The 25,046-nt window shown below is 43.3% G+C and overlaps 1 protein-coding gene, 1 long non-coding RNA gene and 1 other non-coding gene across 3 annotated transcripts in view; 2 read left to right on the top strand and 1 right to left on the bottom strand.

Moving 5' to 3' along the window:
- LOC125113469 (uncharacterized) overlaps window positions 1-21,317 on the bottom strand; it is a 40,726-nt gene extending 19,409 nt beyond the window's left edge. The window contains exons 1-2 of the long non-coding RNA XR_007131465.1: window positions 21,234-21,317; window positions 17,444-17,515 (exon numbers count right to left, since the gene is read on the bottom strand). This is a non-coding gene — a long non-coding RNA (uncharacterized LOC125113469). The remainder of the gene's footprint in view (window positions 1-17,443; window positions 17,516-21,233) is intronic.
- On the top strand, window positions 1,858-24,123 carry CYSLTR2 (cysteinyl leukotriene receptor 2). Its single transcript, XM_047756208.1, has 3 exons — window positions 1,858-2,074; window positions 17,131-17,412; window positions 22,488-24,123. The coding sequence occupies exon 3, from the start codon at window positions 22,489-22,491 to the stop codon at window positions 23,524-23,526; it is 1,038 nt and encodes a 345-aa protein (XP_047612164.1). The 5' UTR covers window positions 1,858-2,074; window positions 17,131-17,412; window position 22,488; the 3' UTR covers window positions 23,527-24,123.
- LOC125113681 (U6 spliceosomal RNA) lies at window positions 16,755-16,862 on the top strand. The gene has a single exon (XR_007131546.1). It is a non-coding gene; the product is annotated as a U6 spliceosomal RNA (small nuclear RNA).
- Window positions 24,124-25,046: the final 923 nt, after the last annotated feature.

The raw sequence follows: 25,046 nt of genomic DNA, 5'->3' as shown, positions 1-25,046 counted from the left end.
TGATTCTCATGTAATTTAACCTGTCAAATAAGACGAACCAGCTTAACATATCTCCTTTGAGATGTTCCAGGGGCCTTCTAGGAAATCCCAACTTAATTCCAGGTCATAAAGACTCCAATTTAAAATTTGATTTTGGGAAGTTTGTCAAAAGTCTCAAAAAAGTTTGACCCAGGTTGTTAGTCTTGCAAAATAAATTAAACTCTAGTTATGCGACTAAGCTAGTTTTGTTTTGTCCTTAGAATTTTTAAGGTGAGTCCCTGTTTGTTTTTTATTTTAACCACATGAATTTTAGGATGGGTTTTTATATTTATGGAAAAACATCATTGAGAATTTAATAGGGATCGTGCTGAATCTGTACATCGATTTGAGTAGTACCAACATCAGATATCTTTCTACTTACTTATATCTTTAATTTCTTTCAGCCATGATTTATTTTCAGTGCACTCACTGAAAGGAGTCTTTCACCTCCATGGTATTTTATTCTTTTCGATGCTACTGTAAATGAAATTTCCTTTTGTCTTTTTTTTTTTTTTTTTGGTCTTTTTAGGTCCGCACCCACGGCACATGGAGGTTCCCAGGCTAGGGGTCTCATCAGAGCTATAGCCGCCGGCCTATGCCACAGCCACAGCCACACCAGATCCGAGCTTCGTCTGCGACCTACACCACAGCTTAAGGCAACGCCGGATCCTTGTCCCACTGAGTGGGGCCAGGGATCGAGCCTGCAATCTCATGGTTCCCACTCAGATTCGTTTCCACTGCACCAAGACAGGAACTCCAAAATTTCCTTTTTGGGTTGTTCATTGTTAGCATATAGAAATGCAACTGCTTTTGTGCCACTTTGTTGAATTCATTTATTAGTTCTAACAGAGGTAGGGGTGTGTGTATGTGCGCGCGCACACACACACGCACACACAACCTGCCTTTCTACATATAGGATTATATCATCTGTGAACAGACATAATTTTACTTCTTTCTTCCCAACTGGAATGCCTTTTATTTCTTGCCTAATGTTACTGCAGCGAGTCAAGCCATGCTGAGGATTTTATTGGGGATGAGGAAGGGGAGAAATGATTAGACTTGGGACATAATTGGCAGGTAGAACAAATGGAATTGCTGGCTTGGATGTCAGCTGTGGGAGGAGAGAAAGAAGCTAAGAATGATCTCTAGGGTTAGAGTCAGATTGGCTGAATCTTTGTGATGCCACTTGATTAGATGGGGTAATGGGGGAGTGTGCACTTGGGAGGGAAGAGAACAACTCTGTTTCAGCCTTATTAATTTTGGCTCTGGATGTGGATAATAAAGACAAAAGCAAGAGAATGTGCCGAGAAGACATCAGAAGACAGTCTTTGGGGGCAGGCTCACACTTAGAAAAAGAGGAATCAGAAAGGGAAGTAGAGGGAACAATACAAGGGATAGAATAAGAACCAACAAAGTTAGAGAAACAAGGAGGAGAAAGTTATAAGCAACTGGCAGTGGTTAACTGTGCCACACAAATTGAGGAAGGAAGATGAGGACCGAGAAAGGACCTTTTACGTGAGCAACGAGGATGCCACTGATAACTTCTGACAGCATTTTCAGCAGAAAAGGTAAGACTTCCGCTCATGTGCAAGTAAGCTGAAAAAGCAAGTGGGTGATGGGATTTGCTCTAACTAGTTCTGGAGTTCTGTACTTACACGGTGATGTTGATATTAGCATTGCCATGGAAACAAAAATATTTAGGAGAACTAAAAGCAGCTTAAAACCCCTAATCTAGCCTGTCATAGCCCCTTGATCTGTTGTGAATAATGCTAATGAAACAGTCATTAGAGGGCAGAGCTAATTCAGGTTTCTGTCTTCATTCAGATGTCGCCTTCTTGAGAAGGAAGGAAGCAGCAGCACTCACACTAAAGTTCTGTAAAGCGCAGACGACTTGCTGACCAGAGTTCCTTATTCTCTTGCTATTGGCTGACACTGCTCATAAAGTATAATTTGCTGTTTCATTTTTCTCTTAAACAAGCAAGCTGGATTACTTGGAGGAGGAAGATAGCAGAGACAGGAAGACAAATCTAAGGCAGCTGAAAGAAGGAAAACTCAGGTGAGCATTTTTATCTTTGTTAAGTCATTGTTAACAATCAGGCTCTGCTTATTGCTTCACAGAAGAATAATTTTTGAAAAGTAAGTTTTATATTGTTCTACTATAAACTTTTTTCTACCATATACATGGTAGTTCGAAAAATATTGGGAAAGTCCAAAAAAAAAAAAATGGAAGGAAGCAAAAGCCACCACTTAGTATCTATGGATATTTTGGGGGTGTTTCTTTCCATTCCTTATTATGTGTCTGCATGTGATTTTAGTTGATTTTCATAGTTATGTTCGAAAACATGGATAAGTTTATATTCCTTTTTTTGGTTAAAGCATACATTTTTTCCACATTGCTGTAAATGCTTCATAATTATAATTTTAAATTGCTGCATAAATTGCACTGAAGAGATTTACTATACTTAAGCATTCCCCCGTTTGGGGTCACTGTACCATCTTTCCTAGTTTTCATAGACTGGGTCATTTGATTATGTAAGATATATTTTTTTCCAGTCAGGGTCTTATTCTTTGAGGAGAGGAGGTTAAATTTGAGAATGTAAGTTTCACTAAATTTACCGAAGGGAAGGCGTGTGTGAGAACATGTGCTTATAATCTGCTTATTACCCCCCTTGCAGCCACAATCGGCAGTTCTCAATTCTGGCTATACATTCTGTCAGAATCACCTGATTCTGGGCAGATTAGAAAATTACCTTTAGAATGATTGAAACTTAACTTGTGGTGATGAGTCAGTCATCTGCAGTTGGTTTTTCATTTTTTTTTTCAACTTTCAAGAATTTCCCAGGTTGTTCTAATGAGTGGCAAGCTTAATAACAACTGTTCTAGGTTATCTGAAATGCCTTCCTATCTCTGACCCATACCCGAAAAGTAATACATTTTACAGGAAAGGGAGATACCCTATCAGGCAAGCCACCTAAGTCTTCCTTTCAATACTATATAAATAATGCAAGAGTCATCTGAGGAAAACATAAGACTTCTAGAAATTTCTATCATCCACCTCAACCCCATAAACTCTTGAGACAAGGGTCTACTTGAGCGTTTCAATTTACTAATGCTTTAAAGTGATGAGTTTGTTTCCAGCGCATTAGTGGTTAGAAATGAGAGAGGTAGAGCCTCCAGAATGATCTAAAAGCATCAAAATTAAGCACAGCATCTCTTAGTGTTCTGCCAAGGTAGCCTGACTTCATTTCATTTGCAAACTTTTCAAGGGTCCAAACACAAAAAAGGGCATTTTAATAGCTGGCCACTGCTACTAAATTGTATGAATAGGTATAAATTTCATTAATATTAAAAGGCACAGCAAAGACTGATGGGATTAAATTGGGAAGCAGCAGGTGGATGACCCTGGCTTTCCAGGAGCAGAGACTTGGCACTTACCTCCTCTGGACCCTGTGTCCCCAGAAGGAAAGTGGGCAGACTTTATACCAGAGCTGTGCTCTGATTTCTTTAATCAGGAATAGAGAATAGAACAAAGGCAGCTAAACCAGGTTGAAGCCTCCCCCAGCAGGGATATAAGTCTCTTGACTCAACCTAACTTGATCAAGAGTCCAAGGAGAAACTCTCTTCTTGTTTTGGCTCAGTGGAGAATATTCGTTTAGCACCCTCTCTGGAGAACATAAACATCACAGAACACTTCACTACTTAGAAAACTCCTTTATATACAGTAGTTCATTTGATCCACATAATAGCTTTGAGTGCCAGAGGGTGTAATTCTTATTTTACAGCTGGTAAAAGTGAGGCCAAAAGTACACAGATCTTTCCTAAGGTAGAACCAGAATTGGCCCAGTCTGGTTCATCCTACATACGTGGCCCTTTCTTTACAATTCGAGTTAATGGTTATTGTAAAAAATTTGTTCAAACAAAACAAATTTTATGTCTATGTAATTCAATATTCTTTTAGCCATTTACATGACATTGGTGCTTATTAATTGGCACTGGAAAGTGATCATGATTTAGTGATACAGAACAGCATTAAAATACGCACTCACGGAGTTCCCGTCGTGGCTCAGTGGTTAACGAATTCAACTAGGAACCATGAGGTTGTGGGTTCGATTCCTGGCCTTGCTCAGTGGGTTAAGGATCCAGTGTTACCTTGAGCTGTGATGTAGGTTGCAGACGCAGCTTGGATCCTGCATTGCTATGGCTGTGGTGTAGGCTGGCAGCTACAGCTCCGATTTGACTCCTAGCCTGGGAACCTCCATATGCCACGGGAGCGGCCCTAGAAAAGGCAAAAAGACAAAAAAAATAAAAATAAAAAATAAAATATGAACTCACTTTTCTTTTGGAAATATGTATATTTGAAGAAAGATGAAAGGAAGCAAAGGCACAAAATTTATGTTTGGTGATAAAGCTTGTAATTTAAGTTTATTTCAGCTTATATTACTCTCCCTCCCTGTTTTTTTTTTTTTTTTTTTTTTTTACAACATTGACTACTTGTGTAATAAAAATGTAGAGTAAATTAAATAGAATTGTTCTTATCTCTCTGGTTGGCTCCTCTCCAGATGAAACTGTCCCAACTCCTTTTACTTGGCCATAAAGAAGCCTCCCATTTAATTCTCTATGAGTTTTGTTCTTTCTCACCACAAGTCGTACTGTTATTGTTAGTTGGCATCACCTGAAAACTCACCAAGTGTCAGGCACCAAGTAAATCACTCTACATCTATTTTCCTCATCAATACTCACTCCATCCCTCCCTCAGCAGATGAGGGTTTTGAAGCGCGGGAGTAAGAGTGACCAAGAGGCAGAGCTGAGTCTAGAACCCTGGGTCCCATCTAACTGAAAACACATGTTGTCATTCACTACAACCAACTTTCCTCTCTGCTTCCACCTGGGGTCATCAAGGGTGCCCCCACCCTGTCAGCAACACCTGTTCTGGATGATTTAGTTTGGCAGAGTACCCACGGCTATGCGTCAGGATCACCTTGGGCATTTCAGCTCCAGACCCAGAGACTCTCGCTGCTTTTCTGGTCAGTCATGCACACCACACAAGTGAGGTGTCTAGTCCTGGAAGTTGAAAGCCCAATTAGGGAACTTGCGATTACCCAGTGAGCTCTGGTTAGTGCATCCGCCAGGCTGGATAATGCAGAGAAGGGCAAGAATTGGCATGGGTTGCTCAGCTTTGCTATACAGCCTAACCGAATCCATGACAGGACCCCCAGCACTACATCTCCACTACATCTCCACTGCCTTTCTTGTACTGGAATTACTTGTGTGTGGGTCTCATTCCTTTTACTGGAGCAAATATGCCTAGGGATGGAGTCACTGTAGGAAACCCAGTGCAAGGGCTCCATTAAGAATAAATGGGCAGGAGTTCCCATCGTGGCTCAGTGGTTAACGAATCCGACTAGGAACCATGAAGTTGCGGGTTCGATCCCTGGCCTTGCTCAGTGGGTTAACGATCCGGCGTTGCTGTGCCCTGTGGTACACGTTGCAGACGTGACTCGGATCCCCGTTGCTGTGGCTGTGGTGTAGGCTGGCGGTTACAGCTCCGATTGGACCCCTAGCCTGGGAACCTCCACATACCGTGGGAGCGGCCCTAGAAAAGGCAAAAAGACAAAAAAAAAAAAAAAGAATAAATGGGCAGGAGTTAAGGATCCGACTGAAGTGGCTTGGGTTGCTGCAGAGGTGTAGGTTCAATCCCCCGCCCAGAGCAATGGGTTAAAGGATCTGGCATTGCTGCAGCAGCAGTGTCAGTTGCAGCGTGGCTCAGATTCAGTCCCTGACCTGAGAACTTCCATGTGTTATGGGTTGGCCATAAAGTTTAAAACAAAAAAAGAATCCGTGGGCAAGTGTAAATAAATTCATCAATGACTGCGAACTTTGGTTAACAGCTTGTGTTTATCTCTGTTGAACCTATTAACCTCTTTCTATTAACTGACCGGTAGAGAAAGTGGTACAATTGTCACCAAAAACCTTTAAAGGAAAATCTCCTATTGGATTGATGACTTGGAGGCAGTAAGGACTGACTCCTTTGACGAAGAAAGTCACAGTGGCCAGAGCAGCAAGCTGGAACCAAAGAATCCCAAAGCTGGAGGGTCCTTGGGAAGAGCCAGGGCCAGTACAGACGCTTTTTGCATCTTTAATGTTTTAAGGAGAGGTTTCAAAGAAGGAAGCAGATCTGAGGAAGAACAAGAGGGAAGAAGGGGGAAGGGGTGGGGAGGATATTTGCTCTAGAGGCTTAAAGATTAATTAAGCTGGGAGAACTGAAACGGTCCAGGCCACAGTCACTACTTCTATTGTATATTATAAAAACAAGAATAGTTTTATGGGAAGTAAAACCTATTTCCCATCTAAGTATCCTCCTGTGAGGCCACAGGAAGAGCATTTGACCTTATCTGCTCCTCTAGTACAGAAAACACAGTCAGCTACAGAATGCTTTCAGGCATCACAGATACTTTGAAATGAGTTGATCTTTGAAAATTTATTTTATTTTTATTAAAAAATTTTTTGGCCATCGCCTTGGAAGTTTCCCAGGCAAGGGACTGAACCCATGCCACAGCAGTGCCCCAAGCTGCTGCAGTGACAGAACCAGATCCTTAACCCACGTCACCTCAAGAGAATTCCAGTTTTTGAGTCTTATGTCAACAAAAACTTCGTTCTCTTGCAAGTTCCCTGAGAGGTTATTTTTGTTTGTTTTTGTTTTTTGTCTTTTTTTTGCCTTTTCTAGGGCAGCTCCTGTGGCATATATGGAGGTTCCCAGGCTAGGGGTCTAATTGGAGCCGTAGCCACCGGCCTACACCAGAGCCGCAGCAACATGGGATCCGAGCCATGTCTTCGACCTACACCACAGCTCACGGCAACGCCCGATCCTTAACCCGCTGAGCAAGGCCAGGGATGGAACCTGCAACCTTATGGTTCCTAGTCGGATTCGTTAAGCACTGCGCCACGATGGGAACTCCTGAGAGGTTTTATTTTTAATTGTAGTAGACGCAAATCCTTCTCAGAATTTTTGGCCCAGAGCCATAAAGACAGTTTACAACCCTCAGAAAATAAGGAGGGTCACCTCCTACGATGTCTGGGTCCCTTTTGTAACTGCCCTCTTGCCCCCATGCCATTGACCCCCGAGCTTAGATCTGAATCAGAGACAGAAAGTTCGTGAGGAAAAACACACTAATATCATTCTGTTGCAAAAGTCCCTGGGAGTTTTTCTTCCCCAGAGATATGTGTTGTGCGACATAAAATGAGGGGGGCTTGATCAGAGTTTCATTTGTTTGTTCACGGTGCAATTGCCATTTCTTCGTGCACACTTGTGGCCGCGAGCTGAGCCAGGACCTGAGGTACCGCATGATGAAGAGGGCGTTCCCGCCTTCAGTGAGCAAGCGTCCTGGACAGTGGGGACGAAAGGAGCTGGCGGCCCCCCCACGCGGTTGTGTGAGGACAGGAAGCAATGGGGCAGCAGCTAGCGAAGCCCTGGAGGGGTCAGAGAAGGCTTTTTGATTTGTAAATTATTATTTTTTTCTTTTTTGGTCTCTTTGTGGCCTATTGAGTTCCTGGGCCAGGGATCAGATCCTAGCTGCAGGGGCAGCCTACACCTCAGCTACGGCAACACTGGATCTTTATCTCACTGTGCTGGGCTGGGGAATTGAACCTGCGTCCCAGCTGCAGGCACACTACCAATCCCGTTGTACCACAGCAGGAATGCCAGAGAAGTCTATTTTAGAAGAAGTGATTCTAGAAAGAAACCTGAAGTGGAGGAGAGACACAGGTGATGAGCTGGAGCTCAGGAAGAATAGGCAAGACAGAACTTAGTGTGTTCAGGGCACTGAAATAAGTTCCGTGAGGCTGGAGTGGATTTTACTGAGGAGGGTGGTGGGGAGGTGACAGCCTGAACTAGGACAGCCCTGAGCTGTGATGGAAGGAGCGGCAGTGGAGACCCTGCGTAATAAGATGAGGCCAGCTCTGGGTGGCTGGATGGTCCCAGGGAGCAGGGGGCAGGCGGTGTGCTTTTGCCCCTCATGCTCTGCTTCTTAGCTTACACATGTCCACCTATCCCCTGGCTAGGGCACTTCCCTGGGCAGTTCCCCCAGTTTTCCATTTTTTGAGACGTAGGAAAACATTTTCTCTTTATTGGTTTCTTACAATCTTTTACAGGCATCCTGCACCTGGCATACAAAAAAGTTCTTGGCTTTTTTCCCCTGGCACCTGCCAGGCTTCACAGGCTTGCTCATGCATTGAAAGTGTACCATGTGCCAGGCTTGGCGAAGCCTTTGGGGGTGGCGGGGGCTTTCTCTGTGCTGCCTCTTTGGTCCCTGGTCTCAATAACAGGTTGGGTACTTGCTAATGCTCACACCACGAGCGAGCTAGGCTTTGGATCTTGTTGAGATTTACTCCCCCAATTTTTCTAAGACATCACAATGCCTAGGTATCCTTCCAGGAATCACATGATGTTTAGCTACCTTGGTAAATAACTCTTTTGCTGCAAGAAGTGTGCACTGATGAAGTGCATTAGAAAATGATTTTAAAATGCTCAGATATTTTTATAAAATGAAACCCATCATCAGTTTTATAGGCTCATAGGTTCTATTAACAGAGAAGAGCTGAGAAAAGTTCTGAGGACCAGAGAAATAATGCTTTTAAAAAATGAAGTCACGGGAGTTCCGGTCACAGCGCAGTGGAAACAAATCCGATTAGGAACCATGAGGTTTTGGGTTCAATCCCTGGCCTCGCTCAGTGGGTTAAGGATCCTGTGTTGCTGTGATCTGTGGTGTAGATGCGGCTTGGATCTGGTGTTGCTGTGGCTCTGGCGTAGGCCCACAGCTGTAGCTACGATGAGACCCCCTAGCCTGGGAACCTCCATATGCTGAGGGTGTGGCCCTCAAAAAGACCAAAAAAAAAAAAAAAAAGAAGAAGTTATGTCTCCAAGGAGCTCAGAGCTCTCCTCACACGTTAAGTTTTCTTTGTATTGAATTTGTGGTTGTTTGGTTATCATGGGGGCTGAGTGTTAATAGTTCAGAGGAACACGGAAGAAAAGCTCACTTTTGGAGAATATTAGTGAAACAAATTGATTTAGCAAGGAGAGATGGGGGAAGAAGGATGTTAAGATAATGCCATGCATCTTGCTCTCAGAGGCAGAGAGGCCTTAACGGGCTCAGATGCCCACCTTCCTGCAGGGCTCAGTCCCTGCCACACCCTGGGACAAACTGTTCTCCGGGAGCATTTTTTTTTCTCCTCCAAATAACACAACAAATGACATTGTGAAAAGACTCCAGTTTTAAGGTGTGGTTATCCCCACATGTGTCCATAACCCAAAGGCACCTTTTTGCACAGGGAAATTCTCAAGCAAGGAATTTTAGAGGAAAATGTGCAAACTGACTGACCTAGTGAATAGAGGGGGGAAAGCCGGGCAGAAAAAGAGAGAAAAAAAGACAGCTATTGCTAAACTGTCGGGAGGATGCTGCTACCTAAAGGAGCTGACATTGTGGCCACATAAGGCTTTCCACATTGTTACTTTTCACCCATGCTGATCTTTGCTCTAATGGCGGCTCTGGCAGTACACTTCTTGAGGCACCTCTTCCTCCATCTGTCCCTGTGCATTTGCGGTGGTGGACGTCACTGTACCACACTCTGCAGTCTGAGCCAAGTTCTCCTTTTGTGGGAGACAGCCATGGCTGCTGTGTACTGCATGTCCACCCTATCCGAAACGGGGCTTGCCAGGCAATATTTCAAGAGGGCCCAGCAGCCTGAGGCAGAGTCGAGGCAAGGAAGGCTCTCGTGGCTTCCTTCTGGTGGAGTCTAAGAACCCACAGGTTCAAAGGGGTCAGGGAAAATGCTAGAAGGAGAGGGAAGCAGGTGCCAGTGTGTTGATGGGCAGCTGGAAGAAATCACGAAAAAGCTGACAACCCCACTTCTATGATTTCGGGGGATGGTTCTTATGAAGAAATTTAATCCTGTAGAATGTGTCTGGTCTTTAGAAATGTAATAGGAAACCAAGATAATAAAATTCAGAAGCTATTTGAGAGGGTTCTGCCCTTTCTCTGCACATTCTAGAATTTAGTCAGGAGGCAGGTCAGAAAGACAGACTCATCATCAACATCTCCCTTCCTACTGGCTTGATCTTGGTGGGTTCCCGAGGGATCTGGGGAGAGATGGTGAAGGGAGGCTGGACAGTGTCCTTACGAAAAGGACGTCAGTCAGAGGAGGTGATTACAAGGGGAAAACTGCTCAGAGCACTTGGTCCCCAGCAGGAATCCTCTGCCCCAGTAAGACAATTCTCACCCTTGCTATGAAGACTCACTCACTCTTCCCTTGCTGGAAAATAGACCAGGTCTAAGGACTGTTCCTCGGGACTTCCAGCTCCCTAGGGATCGCTGGAAATCATATGAAGAACACACTGAATGTTCTGTCTGCTGAGCTCTCCAGCGAGCCAGGCACAGTTTGGTTGGGATTTGGGAGGGGAGATGGGGCCCTATGAGCTTTGCAACCTCCAAATGCTAACTCCTAGCCAGAGGACAGATATGAGACAATGAAGCTCTACATTGGCCAGAGGCCCTAGAAAGGAAAATTCTATCATCCTGAAGAGCCCATTATTGGGCCCAGGACCCTGGCTGAGAAGCCCCTCTGGGCCCCATAGCTGTTAAAGAGATCTTTGCCGCACAGAGAAAATGAATTGGAGAATTTCCTTCTCTGGGGACTACCCGAGCCATAAATGCTATGTTAACACCTCCTGGTTTACAGAAATCTGCAAGCTCCCCTTTCGCTGCTGGGCTGACTTCCCAGCTATGAGGCTTGGGGAAAGTGAATGGCACTCAGAAGGAGCCTTAGGCTGTGGTGTGCGACGTTTTTGAGGCAAAGGTGGGAGAGACAGGGCAGAGGATCAGAGCAGCAGTATGCTCCCAGGTGCTGACTCCATGGAACTGGGGCCCTGTGTGGTTCACTCCCTTGCCCCCTATTTATTCTGGAAGCCTGGAGACCAGCTCAGTTCCTTATTCTAAAGATGTTGTCATCTCAGATCTTTTCGTCTGTGTTTCAGTTTCTGTCTGCAAGCATTTAATTCACTTTATCCCTTGAAAACATTCTGAAAGTACAAAACCGTCCCTGGGAGGCTAAAGAAGTCTCTGAAGCTTTACATTTCTACCAGTTCATTTAAAGCCTGTTGTAACTGAGGGCTGAGCTAGTAGGGCTGGATTCAAGAACTAGGCATTCATTGATACTTCCCCGCCATGGGGGGCATGCTTGCACTCTGGGGGTCTCTGAGATTTTGAGGCATAAGCAGGTGGCAGAATCTTCTAATCCAAAGGAATGCATTCTTTCTGCACAACTTCAGGGAGCTAAGTCTGTGAACCTTTGCAATGATAACAACTAACACAGGCTGCTTTCTCCAGGGCTTCTTCTGGTCCAGGCTCTGGCTTCAGTGCCACTCATCTCTTTTAATCCTCACAACAAGCCAAAGTAAGGACAATTGTTATCATTATCCCCATTTTACTGAAAAGGAACTGAGGCACAGGATGATAAAGTCAGTTGCCCAAGGTCACAGAGCTGGTGATTGAAAGAACTAGGACTCAAATCAGAGTTTGTTCTCTTACCTGCTGCTTACTATTGCTTCCCTGTAGTAGAGAAGAACCCCTGTTATGCCTTCCACCATCTTTATCATTAAATCACCTCTCGGCCTTTGCTTTTATGTTTTTCCTAATTCTCTGAGATCCTTTTCACCTCTTTAATCATGTATCTAAGCCTGCACTTTGAGGTTTAATCATAGTACTTAACATTGTTGAGTGCTCACCCTGTGTGAGATACTTCACCTTCATTATGGCATTTGCAGATAAGGAAAATGAAGCCCCAAGAAGATAAGTCACTTGTGCAAGATACCCAAGCTTGGAAGTGGCAGATCTGGCTCTAGGACCTTATACCAACTTCCTCCTCTGAACATTCCTATGAACTTCAAAAAGAATGTCCTATTTGCCATTGTACAGGATACACTAGCTCTGGGAGCTAAAAATGAAATGAAGAGCATGTTGTGGAGATTTGTGAATTGCAGGTTGGGTTATTATAGCAGAAGCTCCCCACAATGAAGAACTTCAAACCCACAAGGAAGAGAAGAAGTCTAATGGGGCTGTGAATTCACCTGGGCCATCAAAATCCATGGTCTGTGTCTAACACACACACTTTACGAGCCTGCTGTATGCTATGGTAACTCTTTTTTTTTTTTTTTTTGGTCTTTTTGCCATTTCTTGGGCCACTCCTATGGCATATGGAGGCTCCCAGGCTAGGGGTCCAATCAGAGCTGTAGCTGCTGGCCTATGCCAGAGCCGCAACAATGTGAGATCTGAGCTGCGTCTGCAACCTCTACCATAGCTCACGGCAATGCCAGATCCTTAACCCACTGAGCAAGGCCAGGGATCGAACCTGCAACCTCATGGTTCCTAGTTGGATTCATTAACCACTGCGCCATGATGGGAACGCCTTTTTTTTTTTTTTTTTTGGGTATCTCTTATTTTTGTCTAGTGATTAAGAGTTTACCAAGTTCCTCCAAATATGTGCTTGGCATAATAGGGTACACAAAATCTGTTGAGAATGTCCTTTCCTCCTGCAAATCTGATAATTTGGAGAGGCCAAGGTGTATCTGCCTAAGATATATCTATCAAATCATATGAACAATGAATTTCAGGCTGGGAATTTCAGCCTGGGAATGGATCAAAAGATTTTTTTCAGGAGTTCCCATCGTGGCTCAGTGGTTAACGAATCCGACTAGGAACCATGAGGTTGTGGGTTCGATCCCTGGCCTTGCTCAGTGGGTTAAGGATCTGGCGTTGCTGTGAGCTGTGGTGTAGGTGGCAGACGTGGCTTGGATCCTGCATTGCTGTGGCTCTGGCGTGGGCCGGTGGCTGCAGCTCTGATTAGACCCCTAGCCTGGGAACCTCCATATGCCATGGATGCAGCCCTAAAAAGGACAAAAGACAAAAAAAAAAAAAGATTTTTTTTTCATAAGTATAAATAAAAATAACTTCTGTGAAGTTCTTAACAGCTGCAGTTCTGCAATGACCATGAAAACATTCTAAGCATCAGTGTACTCTCTTCAAGCTCATCAGATTTTAACTGGTCATGCAGCACATTTAGTTTTCTTTGTAACTATAATATGGAATCTCCATTTGCTGCTGCTTCTGTTCCTTCTTGTTGTTTTATTACCATTAAAGCTGCAGGAGACAAAGCCTCAATTCTCTCTTTGTTCTGAGGCCCTCAGTCCAGGAAGCTGTACATGTGCCCACTTTCTCCTCTCCCTCTAAGGCTGTGCAAATTACGCTGTCAATTTATTTCCCAATTTCCCTTGAATTTACCTCTTCATATGTTTCTCAGTTTCCTGTCACATACTTAATTGGTCTGGCTGATTTTTAAAGCCACATCTAGCAGGTGATTTATTTTTTTCATTCTTTCTTTCTCTCTCTCTTTTTATATAGTCTAGTGAAAGGTTGCAGTGTGGTGTAGTCAAATGTATTTTTTATGGGCAGAAAAGAACAATCCAAGTGGTTTAAAGATTTCTTGAGAGAAAGTGATGCACTAAATGGAATTCTAAATCTGAGATGGCCTTGCTTTTAGCCTGTTTTTTGGCTTTTAGCTAAATGAGGTTTCTAGGAAGGGTGGTGTTGTACTTTCTTTCTTTAGCTTTCCAAGGATTAAGATGTTCTTGGAATCAAGGCCCCAGCTTCTGTAGTTATCCTTTCCCCACAACTGGGGCTGTTGGACAGCCTTGGACCACTCCCACTCCTATCTTTCTCCAGCCCCTATGAGGTCTAGAACCAATCCTAATATGAGAGAGAGGAACTGAAGTGACTCTGGGACTCAGTGTTACCCTTGGGGTTGATCTAATCCTGATCTGGTGCATCAGTTATAATTTCTGGGCATCTCTCTTGTTCTGAGATTTGGTTCCCACCTCATTGCGGGAAAGGGACATCCTTGGCCAGAGTCCCTGTGCTCAAGGCATTGTCTAGCGCTCAGCTTCTCCAGGACTCAGGACCTGCCTGCAATGGCCAGTCTCCTCTCAGACCCAATGTCCTCTCCTCCCATTGTGGCCAGGCAGCATGGGCCTTGCTGCTTGCAGACTGACCTTTCCTTCATGAGTTCTGCCTTCCTCCCTAATTGCTCAAGAAGTCCCTGTTGCTAGGGTCTGTTCTTGGTCCCCCCGCACCCCTCAATTCCCTTATGGAGCAACTATTACCATATCTTTTATGATCTCTCATCTGTGGTCACAGCTGCTAGATCCCTTGCTCTGCCTATGATGAGGGACTTTACCAGCACGTGCAGCTGACAGTGTCCTTGCAGGCGTGCCACCCTCCACTGAGTGAGGAGGGAGGCAGGGCAGGGTCCCAGGCTGCCCTTCTCACTGCCATTCATAGGCCCTGTTGGCCTTGAGATGGGAAAAGTGACCCTTTTTCTTTTTTGTCTTTTTGCCATTTTCTTGGGCCGCCCCCATGGCATATGGAGGTTCCCAGGCTAGGGGTCTAATAGGAGCCGTAGCCACTGGCCTACACCAGAGCCACAGCAACACGGGATCCGAGCCACGTCTGTCACCTACACCACAGCTCACGGCAACGCTGGATCCTTAACCCACTGAGCAAAGCCAAGGATCAAACCCGCAACCTCATGGTTCCTAGTCGGATTCGTTAACCACTGAGCCACGACGGGAATTCCCCAAAAGTGACCTTTTTTAAGGTAAAAAAGTTTAAGGACTTGATCGCTTTCAAGTCTGTTTCCACCTTTTCAGACCCTTCCCTAAATAAGCTTTTCCCAAGATTCTATCAGAACCCTAGCTCTGAAGTCAGGACCATATGAACAGGACTCTGTCCTTTTCCAAAAAAGGCTACTTGTAATGGGGCTCACAGTGAGAATTCCTCTGGCTGGTCACACATCGGTCTTAGCTCCCTTGCCTTGTCTCCTTTCCTCTGGGCTCTGTGTTACCTGGTTCCAGGGTGCTGTCCTCCCAGAACCGACACATAATTGTGACATCCAACTGCGCGTTTGCCTGATGGACTTGGCTTGTGCAAGCTGCCTGTGCTGTTTCTAGCATTTCAACTCTCTACTATCTGATTTGGGGTTTGATCCTTCTGTCCTGGCCCTGCCAACCAATAGTGTCTTTAAGTCTCTCTAAAGCTGAATCAAGACAAAATGCCCAAGCTTCTTTTTTGGCTGTATTCCCTTTCCCAAGTCAGGCTTACTGACTTCCAGCTTCTGTGTGACTATTTCCTTGAATTGTATCTGTAGCCTTGACCTGTTTCCTGAACGTTAAGCCCAGCTAATAGCCTCACCATTCTCCCTATAACCAAAGCTAGAAACTTCAAACTTGCTGGTGAGATAGATCAAAAGGAGAGAGCCATTAGTGGTTAAGGAATCTGACATCCATGAGGACACAGGTTCAATCCCTGGCCTCGCTCAGTGGGTTAAGGATCTGGCGTTGCCATGAGCTGTGGTGTAAGTTGAAGATGTGGCTTGGATCCTGCATTGCTGTGGCTGTGGTGTAGGCCAGCAGCTACAGCTCCGATCCGACCCCTAGGATCATCTCAGAAGTAGGATGTGGCCTATGTTAGCTTTACATAGAATAGATTTCATCTGGCAGTCTACACCTAGGCCCCCCCAAAATCAATTACACGAATCTTTTTTTACCCAAAGTTCTGATCTGTATATTGACAATGGGCAACTCTGCTTTTACTTTATTGCTATCTTTCATTCATGATCCACAGTCCACTCTTCCAGAGAGGCCTAATTAAGCAGATGATCATCAGAAGGTTCTCTGGTAGGAACAGACTCAGAGCAAAGGGGCGGGAAAGACTGGAGAGATTTTTATCACAAAAATGTCAGAATAATCTAAGAGTAGTCAGTGTTTCTGCACAGTATAGCTTTCTAGTAAACACCGAGAGCAGTGTACGTCGCTATCCTTCATATGAATGTGAGAACTGAGGTCATCAGCTCATCCCTGTGGTCAGTGGGATGACAGATGTTGAAGCCTGATCATTCCTACATTCATGAGAGGGAGCAGCGAGGGAGCAGTTACTCAGGGCCCAGCACTCTATCTCTCACGCAATCCTTACAACAACTCTATGAAATAAATGTTACATATCCCTATTGCGGGTTGAATTAAGTCTCCCCCCAAAGATATGTCCAAGTCCTAACCCCAGGTTCAAGTGACTGTGGCCTTATTTGGAAATAGGATCTTTGCAGATATAACTGGTTGAGATGAGGTCGTACTGGGTTAAGGCAGGCCCTCGGCCCAACCTGACTCGTGTTCCTACAGGAAGAGGACGCAGACACAGATTCAGGGGGAGGACAATGTAAAGTTACAGCAGGAAAACGCCAGGTGGCAGTGTCACGTGGAGTGAGCACCTGCAAGCCAAGGAACACGAGGTTTGTGGGCGACCACCAGAAGCCGGAAGAGGCAGGGAAGATTTCTTCCCTAAAGCCTTCAAAGGAAGCATGGCCCTACTGACACCCTGATTTCAGACTTATAGCCTCCAGAACTGTGAGACAATAGGTTTCTGTTGTTTTATGCCACCCAGTTTGTGGAAGGCAGCCCTAGGCAACTAATACAATCTCCATTTTGCAAACGAAGTAATAGATTCTCAGAAATGCTCATTTCCCCAGTGCTAAGTGCTCAGAGCCCCTTAACTCCAGATACTTGAACACTTGCACACTTGCTGGTTGATCTGGCCCATTAAGTAGGCATCCTCTTCCTCTTCTTTCAAAACCATGTTCTAATGCTCTCTTACGCAGCACAAACATATAAAATTGGAATGATAAAGAGAAAATTAGCATGGCCCCAGCGCTAGGATGGTACACAAATTCATGAAGCATTCCATATTTTTTTATGACTGAGTCACTTTGCTAAACAGCAGAAATGGGCACAACGCTGTAAATCAACTACGCTTTAATAAAAAAGAAAAAAAAGAAACTTACTGAAAAAAATCCCATGTTCTAGATAAATTATATAATTACATCAGCATTTCACAGGGAAGACTTTTATAGGACATTAGTTTTGTGGGATATTAGAATGTGTTAATGTGCAAAAAAGTTTTCAGAGTCAAAAAAAGGAGGGTTGCTCTGTATTAATGAGACTTTTTTTTTTCCTTGTAGGACCCCACAGAGCTTTTAACATGCGTTATGAATCTCCAAGAGAGATACTAAAGCTTGCTGGGTCTCTCAGGCTGATCTGAACACAGAAGCCTTTTCTTTTGCAAAGCATTGCATGGAATTTGCAATTTTCGAAAGATACTTTGGGAAGTGCTGAATTAAAGAAAAAAAGCTTTTCTCTTGACATCATTTACGTGCCAACCATCTTCTGGGAGCTGCATCTCCACGTAGGTCTCTGAAGGAGCACTGCTGCATCAGAAACATATTTACACGCCATCTATTTGGGTAGGTTAATTTAACTACTATTTGATCTTACCTTTTAAGTCTTCAGATCGTTATGTGATTCTCAGAGTCAGTGTCTTCTAGTCAGAGGCCTTTAGGAACACACCTGGAGGGCAACATAATTGGCTTTATTGATTTATTGTATCAAGGGAGAATGCACACCATTGAAAATTAGGACATCTTAGAAGGAGAGTGTTAGGAAGGAATTATTATAGGATTTGTGCTTGTGAAAGGTAATTTGCGGGTAAGATTCAAGGAAGCAGGACTTTGCAGGAACAAAAGTAGTTATAACAGACTCTGAAAAACAGGGACCCAGACAATGAACATATGTCCTCCCAACCCATCCATTTTTTCCTAGACATCCAGAAGGCTCCCCCCATCCCTGCAATTATGAGCTGTTCTGTAGTATTTATTATATAGACGAGGCAAGAAGTGTTTACTCTAGTATAAATTTCTCTTTGGCTAGCAAAGAAAAAATGAAGAACCATGTGATAATCTATGACAACTCTGCCTAATGAATTTGGCTTGGCCAAAGATCAACAAGTTGGACACAGTCAAGTGGTAAGGAGAGATTTTAGTCATAATAGACGGCTGCAATAAGAAGAGTCCAACATGTACCGCACTCAGAGGAGACTGGATGCTTTAAAGAGAGAATGAGGGAGAGAGGAGGGGAGTGAGCAGGGGCTAGTAGTCAGGAAACTGAAAAATCACATCAAGCAAGAAGAGAGGGTTGATCCACGTGAAAAGCATCAGAGTTGGCTCACTGGTGCTTATAGAGCTTAGATTCCTCCCTCCCGCACGAGCTGGGAGCAGAGGCCCTATGTTTTGGTGTTGGCTGGAATACACAGGAAATACTTTCAGCAGCCTGTATAAGAAGGGGAGGTTATGATCATCCTACAGACGCAGCCTTGAGCTGTTAACAACTATGTTAGTGTTTATTAGGTTGCTTGTTATTCAAGTCTGCATAGGCCAAGGTTGACACCTGGTGGAGAGAAGGACTCAGAGGAGCCTGGCTAGAGTTTGAGCAAGAAGAGAATCTTTGTCAGCTTCCAGAGCAGAAGTTGTGTGACTTTCTCCAGGATCAGACACAAGCTCTGGATGATCCTTTCTGGTTGTGTTATCCCAGCATCGGGGTTGATGTTTGCATAGTATGCACGTGAGGGCATCAGTCATCTCTCCTGGGAGTTCCCTCAAGTAGCCCGGGCTCATCTCTTCTCCAGGTTTCTGTGTATTCTTTCCAGGGAAACATGATTCACAAAGGGGTGGTGGCTTTAAACACCTGAAACAATTATCCTGAACACACAGGGGAAGTCAGTGTGTGGTGGGCGAGTGTAAGCCTAAGGTCCAGATAGGAAGACGGGTCCAAGCAGGGCAAGGACTGTACTGATGCTGAGAATTTAAATCATTTAAATTTAAATCATTTATTACAATCAAATGAGTATTTTTCTTTATTCAAACCTAGGGATTTAAAAAGAAAACCACCTTATTTCTTCTGGTTTTACTGAAGGATAACTGACATACAGCACTCTGTCAGTTTAAGGTGTACAGCGTGATTTGACTTATTACATCATGAAATGAGGACCCCAATCAGTTTAGTAAACATTCATCATCTCATACAGATCCCAAGTTAAAGAAACAGAAAAAAATCCTCCTTGTGATAAGAAGAGAACTCTTAGGATTTACTCAACTTTTATATATAACATGCAGCAGTGTTAATGATACTTGCCATGTTTATATTATATCTCTGGTACTTATTTATCTTATACTTGGAAGTTTGTACTTTCGACTGCCTCCATTCAATTCCCCCCTCCCCCTGCCTCTGGTAATGGCAAATATAATTTAAAAAAAATTAATTCATTTGTTTTTGAAGTAAAATTCACCTATGTTAGTTCCTGTTATATAACATAGTAATTCAATATTTTTATACATTTCAAAATGTTCACTAAATACATCAATAAATATATATTTTACCCACAATGGAGTACTACTCACAGCTTTATATAAAAAGGAATGAGGGGTTCCCGTCATGGCACAGTGGTTAACGAATCTGACTAGGAACCATGAGGCTCCGGGTTCGATCCCTGGCCGTGCTCAGTGGGTTAAGGATCGGGCGTTGCTGTGAGCTGTGGTGTAGGTCACAGACACGGCTCGGATCCCGTGTTGCTCTGGCTGTGGTGTAGGCCAGCAGCTACAGCTCTGATTAGACCCCTAGCCTGGGAACCTCCATATGCGGCCCTAGAAAAGGCAAAAAGCCAAAAAAAAAAAAAAAAAGAAAGAAAGAAACAATAGGATGGACTTGGAGGATATTAGGCTAAGTCAAGTAAGTCAGAGAAAGACAAATACTGTATGCTATCACTTGTATGTGGAATCTAAAAAAACACAACAAACTAGTGAATATAATAAAAAAGAAACAGACTCACAGATACAGAGAAAAAACTGGTGGTTACCAGTGGGGAGAGGGGAAGGGAAGGGGCAATATAGGAATAAGGGAGTAAGAGGTTCAAACTACTGCATATAAAATAAGCTACAAGAATATACTGTACAACACAGGGAATATATCCAATACTTAATAGTAACTATGCATGGAATATAACCTTTAAAAATTGGGAATCACTATACTATATACTCATAACTTACATAATGCTGTATATCAACCGTACTTCAATAAAATAAAAAAAAACTTAAAGATTACCACGGTAAGGTACAATCTGTCACCATACAAAGATATTACACAGTTACTGACTGTATTCTTCACACTATGCACATCATGCCTGCGACTCATTTATTTTGCAACTAGAAGCCTGTACCTCTTAACCACCCTCACCAATGTCTTTCCTCTTCCCACTCTCTTCCCCGTGGCAACCACGTGTTTGTTTTCTGTGTCTTCCACTCTGTTTCTCCTTTGCTATATTTGTCCATTTGTGTTGTTTTTTAGTTTCCACATGTAAGTGAAATCATACAGTATTTGTCTTTTTCTGACTTATTTCAATTAGCATAATTCCTCCTAGTCCATCCACATCGTAAATGGCAAGGTTTCATTCTTTTTTTTTTTTTTTGGTAGAGTAATATTTCATTATGTATATATCTAATCATTCCTTATTCATTCATCTATTGATGTGCATTTAGGTTGCTTCCATATCTTGGCTATTGCAAATAATACTGCAAAGAACATGGGGCTGCATATGTCTTGTCTTTGCTTTGCTTTGCTTTTTAGGGCTGCACCCCTCGGATCTCCGACCCACTGAGTGAGGCCAGGGATCAAACCCTCATCCTCATAGACACAAGTTGGATTCGCTTCCGCTGAGCCACAACCAGAACTCCCTGCATATGTCTTCTCTATTAGTGTTTTCATTTCTTTGGATAAATACCCACGAGTGGAATTGCTGGGTCATATGGTAGTTTTATTCTTAATTTTTTGACGAACTGCCATTCTGTTTCCACAGTGGCTGTACCAGTTTACATTCCGACCAACAGTGTATGAGGATTCCAACCTTTTCTGTACCTTCTCATCAGCACTTGTTATCTGTTGTCTTTTTGATAATAATAAGTTTGTTGTAGACAGCATATAATTGGGTCTTTTTTTTTATATTCTAGTCTGCCAATCTGTCTTTTTATTGGCACATATATTTAACATAATATTGGTTTGTTAGGGATAAGTCTGCCATTTTATTTTGTTTGTTTGCATTACCTGTTTTCTTTTTCCTGCCACCCATTGGTTATCTGAATACTTTTCAGAATTCCATTTTGATTTATCTTTAATATTTCTGAGTATATGTCTTTGTATAGCTTTTTGGTAGCTGCTCTAGGTACTGCCTTATACATACCTTTCTTACCACCGTCTCTTGGCATCAGCATTACACAAGTTTAGGTGAAGTGTGGAAACTTATCCTCCTTCATGTTCTTTATCCTCCTCAATTTATAATATATATCTTGGAGTTCCCACTGTGGCTCAGCAGTAATGAACTCGGGCATGGCCCTAAAAAAGAAAAAAAAATATGTATGTATAGTTTCCACTGTGCCACAGTGGGTGTATAAAAATATACACACACACACACACACACACACACACACACACATATATATGGAAAAAAATCCCTTTACATCCATTTAAAATCATATCGATGTTGTAGTTTTTTGTTTTTTGTCTTTTTTTGCCTTTTCCAGGGCCACACCCATGGCATATGGAGGTTCCCAGGCTAGGGGTCTAATCGGAGCTGTAGCTGCCAGCCTATGCCAGACTCACAGCAACACGGGATCCGAGCCACGTCTGTGACCTACACCACAGCTCATAGCAATGCCAGATCCTTAACCCACTGAGCGAGGACAGGGATCAAACCCTCAACCTCATGGTTCCTAGTCAGATTGGTTAACCACTGCGCCACGATGGGAACTCCTATAGTTTTTGTTTTAATGATCAAACATAGACTCAAAAGAGAAGAAAAACCTATTGTATTTACCCATATATTTGATTATCATGTTCTTTCTTTTCTGATGTTCCAAGGTTCCTTCTTTTATTCATTCCTTTCTACATAGAGAACTTCTTTGGTCATTCTTTTAGGGTGGGTCTGCTGGCAATAAATTCTCTTAGTTTTCCATCACCTGAGAATGTCTTGATTTCTCCTTCATACGTGAAGGATATTTTTGCTGGATACAGGACTCTAGGTTGGTAGGATTTTTCTTTCAGCACTTGGAAATTGTTGTGCCACTTCCTCCTGTCTTCCATAGATTCCTACCAGTAATCTGCTGTCCAGCAGATTCAGAATGCAGTGTCATAGGGTACCCATGTCAACGGGACACTAGGCATATGTTTCTGTAGTTTGAGGCTTCAGCTTCAACCAAATAAATTAATGTTTATTCTGCATTCTAGCAATTTATCATGAAATGTAATGCAGCAAATAGTAAAGACACATAGGAAAATTATAAGCATATAGTAACAGTATAAGCATATAGTAAAATAGAGCCAATATGTTTGATTCGAGTTTCAAAGAAAAGCTAGTATTTCTGTTTTGTTAAAACCTGGAAAAAATGTAAAAAGTGAGCAGAAAGTAACTTTTTGTATCTGTTTCTTTTTAATTCAGCATGGAGAGAAAACTTGTGTCCTTACTTCCATCCATCTCCCTATCAGAAATGGAACCCAATAGTACCTTCGGCAATCACAATAGCAACAGGAGCTGCACCACAGAAAACTTCAAGAGAGAATTTTACCCCATTGTGTACCTAGTAATTTTTATCTGGGGAGCCTTGGGAAATGGCTTTTCGATATATGTTTTCCTGAAACCTTATAAGAAGTCCACATCAGTCAATGTTTTCATGCTAAATCTGGCCATTTCGGATCTCTTATTCACAATCACACTGCCCTTCAGGGTTGACTATTACCTCAGAGGCTCCAACTGGATATTTGGGGACATACCTTGCAGGATTATGTCTTATTCTATGTATGTCAATATGTACAGCAGCATTTATTTCCTGACTGTGCTGAGTGTTGTGCGTTTCCTGGCAACTGTTCACCCCTTCCGGCTCCTTCATACCACCAGCATCAAGAACGCCTGGATTCTCTGTGGGGTCATATGGATCTTTATTATGGCTTCCTCAACAATGCTTCTGAAGAATGGCTCTGAGCAGAAAGGCAATGTCACATTGTGCTTAGAGCTGAATTCTAATAAAGTTATTAAACTGAAGACCATGAACTACGTTGCCTTGGTGGTAGGCTTTGTGCTGCCATTTGGCACTCTCAGCATCTGCTACCTGCTAATCATTCGAGCTTTGTTAAAGGTAGAGGTCCCGGAGTCCGGGCTACGGCTTTCTCACAGGAAGGCATTGATCACCGTCATCATTGCTTTGATCATCTTTCTCCTGTGTTTCCTGCCCTATCACGTACTGAGAACCCTTCACCTGGTCGAATGGAAAGCTGGTAAATGCAAAGACAGGCTGCATAAAGCTGTGGCCGTCACACTAGCTTTGGCAGCGGCCAACAGCTGCTTCAATCCTTTGCTCTATTACTTTGCTGGGGAGAATTTTAAGGACAGACTAAAGTCTGCACTCAGGAAAGGTCGACCACAGAAAATAAGGTGCAGTTTCTCTGTCTGTGTGTGGCTGAAAAAGGAAACAAGAGTGTAAGGGATTATTAGGTGAGGCTGTTATTATGTCCTTGCCCTTGTGTCTACCCTCATTCATGTGTAGTCTCCAAATGAGACACCATTCCCAACAAAGGTCGATTCCCAAGATTTAATTGACCCTGACTTTTGTTTTTGTTTTTGTTTTTTGGCTATGCCTACAGCATGTGAAAGTTCCTGGGCCAGGGATCAAACCCATGGCATAACAGCAACCGGAGCCACTGCAATGAAAAGGCTGATTTCTTAACTCACTGCACCACAAGGGAACTCCCCATGACTTTTGCTCATAAGGAAAATTCCCCATGACTTTTGCTAATAAGACCTACTTCAAATATATCATTAGGTGTATCTTCAGTGCTTGAGTCTAAATAAAGAGTATAGCTTGGAGTTCCCATTGTGGCACAGTGGAACTGAATCCGACTGGTATCCATGAGGATGCAGGTTGGATCCCTGGCTTCATTCAGTGGATCAGGGATCCAGTATTGCCATGAGCTGTGGTGTTGGTTGCAGACACAGCTCGGATCTCACATTTCTGTGACTATGGTTAGGCCAGCACCTATAGCTCTGATTCGACCCCTGGCCTGGGAACTTCCACATGCCCTAAAAAAAAAAAAAAAAAAAAAACCAATGTGTAGCCGGAAAAAAAATCCCTATTAGAGTCTTGCAAACCGAAATATTAGACTGGGAAAAATGCTGAGCATAGTGAATAGTGAATGCTGCTTGTCATCAGATTCTGTACCAGAAACTGAAGCCTGGAGAAACTAAGAAGAAGGGTTGGCCAAAAATGTCCAAACATTTTTATCATCCTCACACTTTTTTATAAATTAGAAATCTACTGAAGGATTTACTTTTCCAAAATAAGAGATTATTTTTTTGTTTGTTTTTTTGTTTTTTGTTTTTGAAGGTCCCAGGAGATGAGTGGTGGAACTCATCCCATGGATTTTATTTAACCTAGTAACCTGTCAGATGTATTTTTGTTTTAACAGTTATTTTATACTTTCCCATATTTTTAAAAAGTGAAGGTTTTAAATTTTTTTTTTTTTTTTTTACTTTGGGCTATGAAAAAGAATTGCAGAATGATTAGAGTAAGAAGATTTGTTGGAAAAAGAAAAATAGAGATCACAGTGGTGATTCACGCCAGCCCCGGTGGCGGTGTTTGCTAATGGCCCGTTGAGTGCTTTCTTGGCCCGCGTGGGCTGTGAAGCACAGCGCCTGCGTCTTTGGGACATCTGCATGGTTTGCCCCGACCCCCGCCGTACAGTATTCTGGAAAAACATGATACTCGATACCAAGAGGTGCTTTCCCCTAGGAGTAACAGTCTTTATGTCCCCGGAAGATAAGCTGCCTTGTGTGCGGGTCACATCACTGGCGTCGCACTTTCATGCCTGCTGTCTAAGGTCGCCATGTGGCTTTGTGACGCAAGGCCAGCCTGTGACGTCTCCATCGTTCCTAGTGGACACGCGATGGAGCCGGAGGTTGTGTTCCTGTTACTGCTGTTGTGAGTTCAGAACATACAGCAGGAAG

The sequence above is a fragment of the Phacochoerus africanus genome, chromosome 13 (assembly GCF_016906955.1).
Source record: "Phacochoerus africanus isolate WHEZ1 chromosome 13, ROS_Pafr_v1, whole genome shotgun sequence".
Taxonomy (NCBI): Eukaryota; Metazoa; Chordata; class Mammalia; order Artiodactyla; family Suidae; genus Phacochoerus; species Phacochoerus africanus.
The sequence above is the reverse complement of the archived record's forward strand: the minus strand, read 5'-3'. Positions and strand labels throughout refer to the sequence as shown.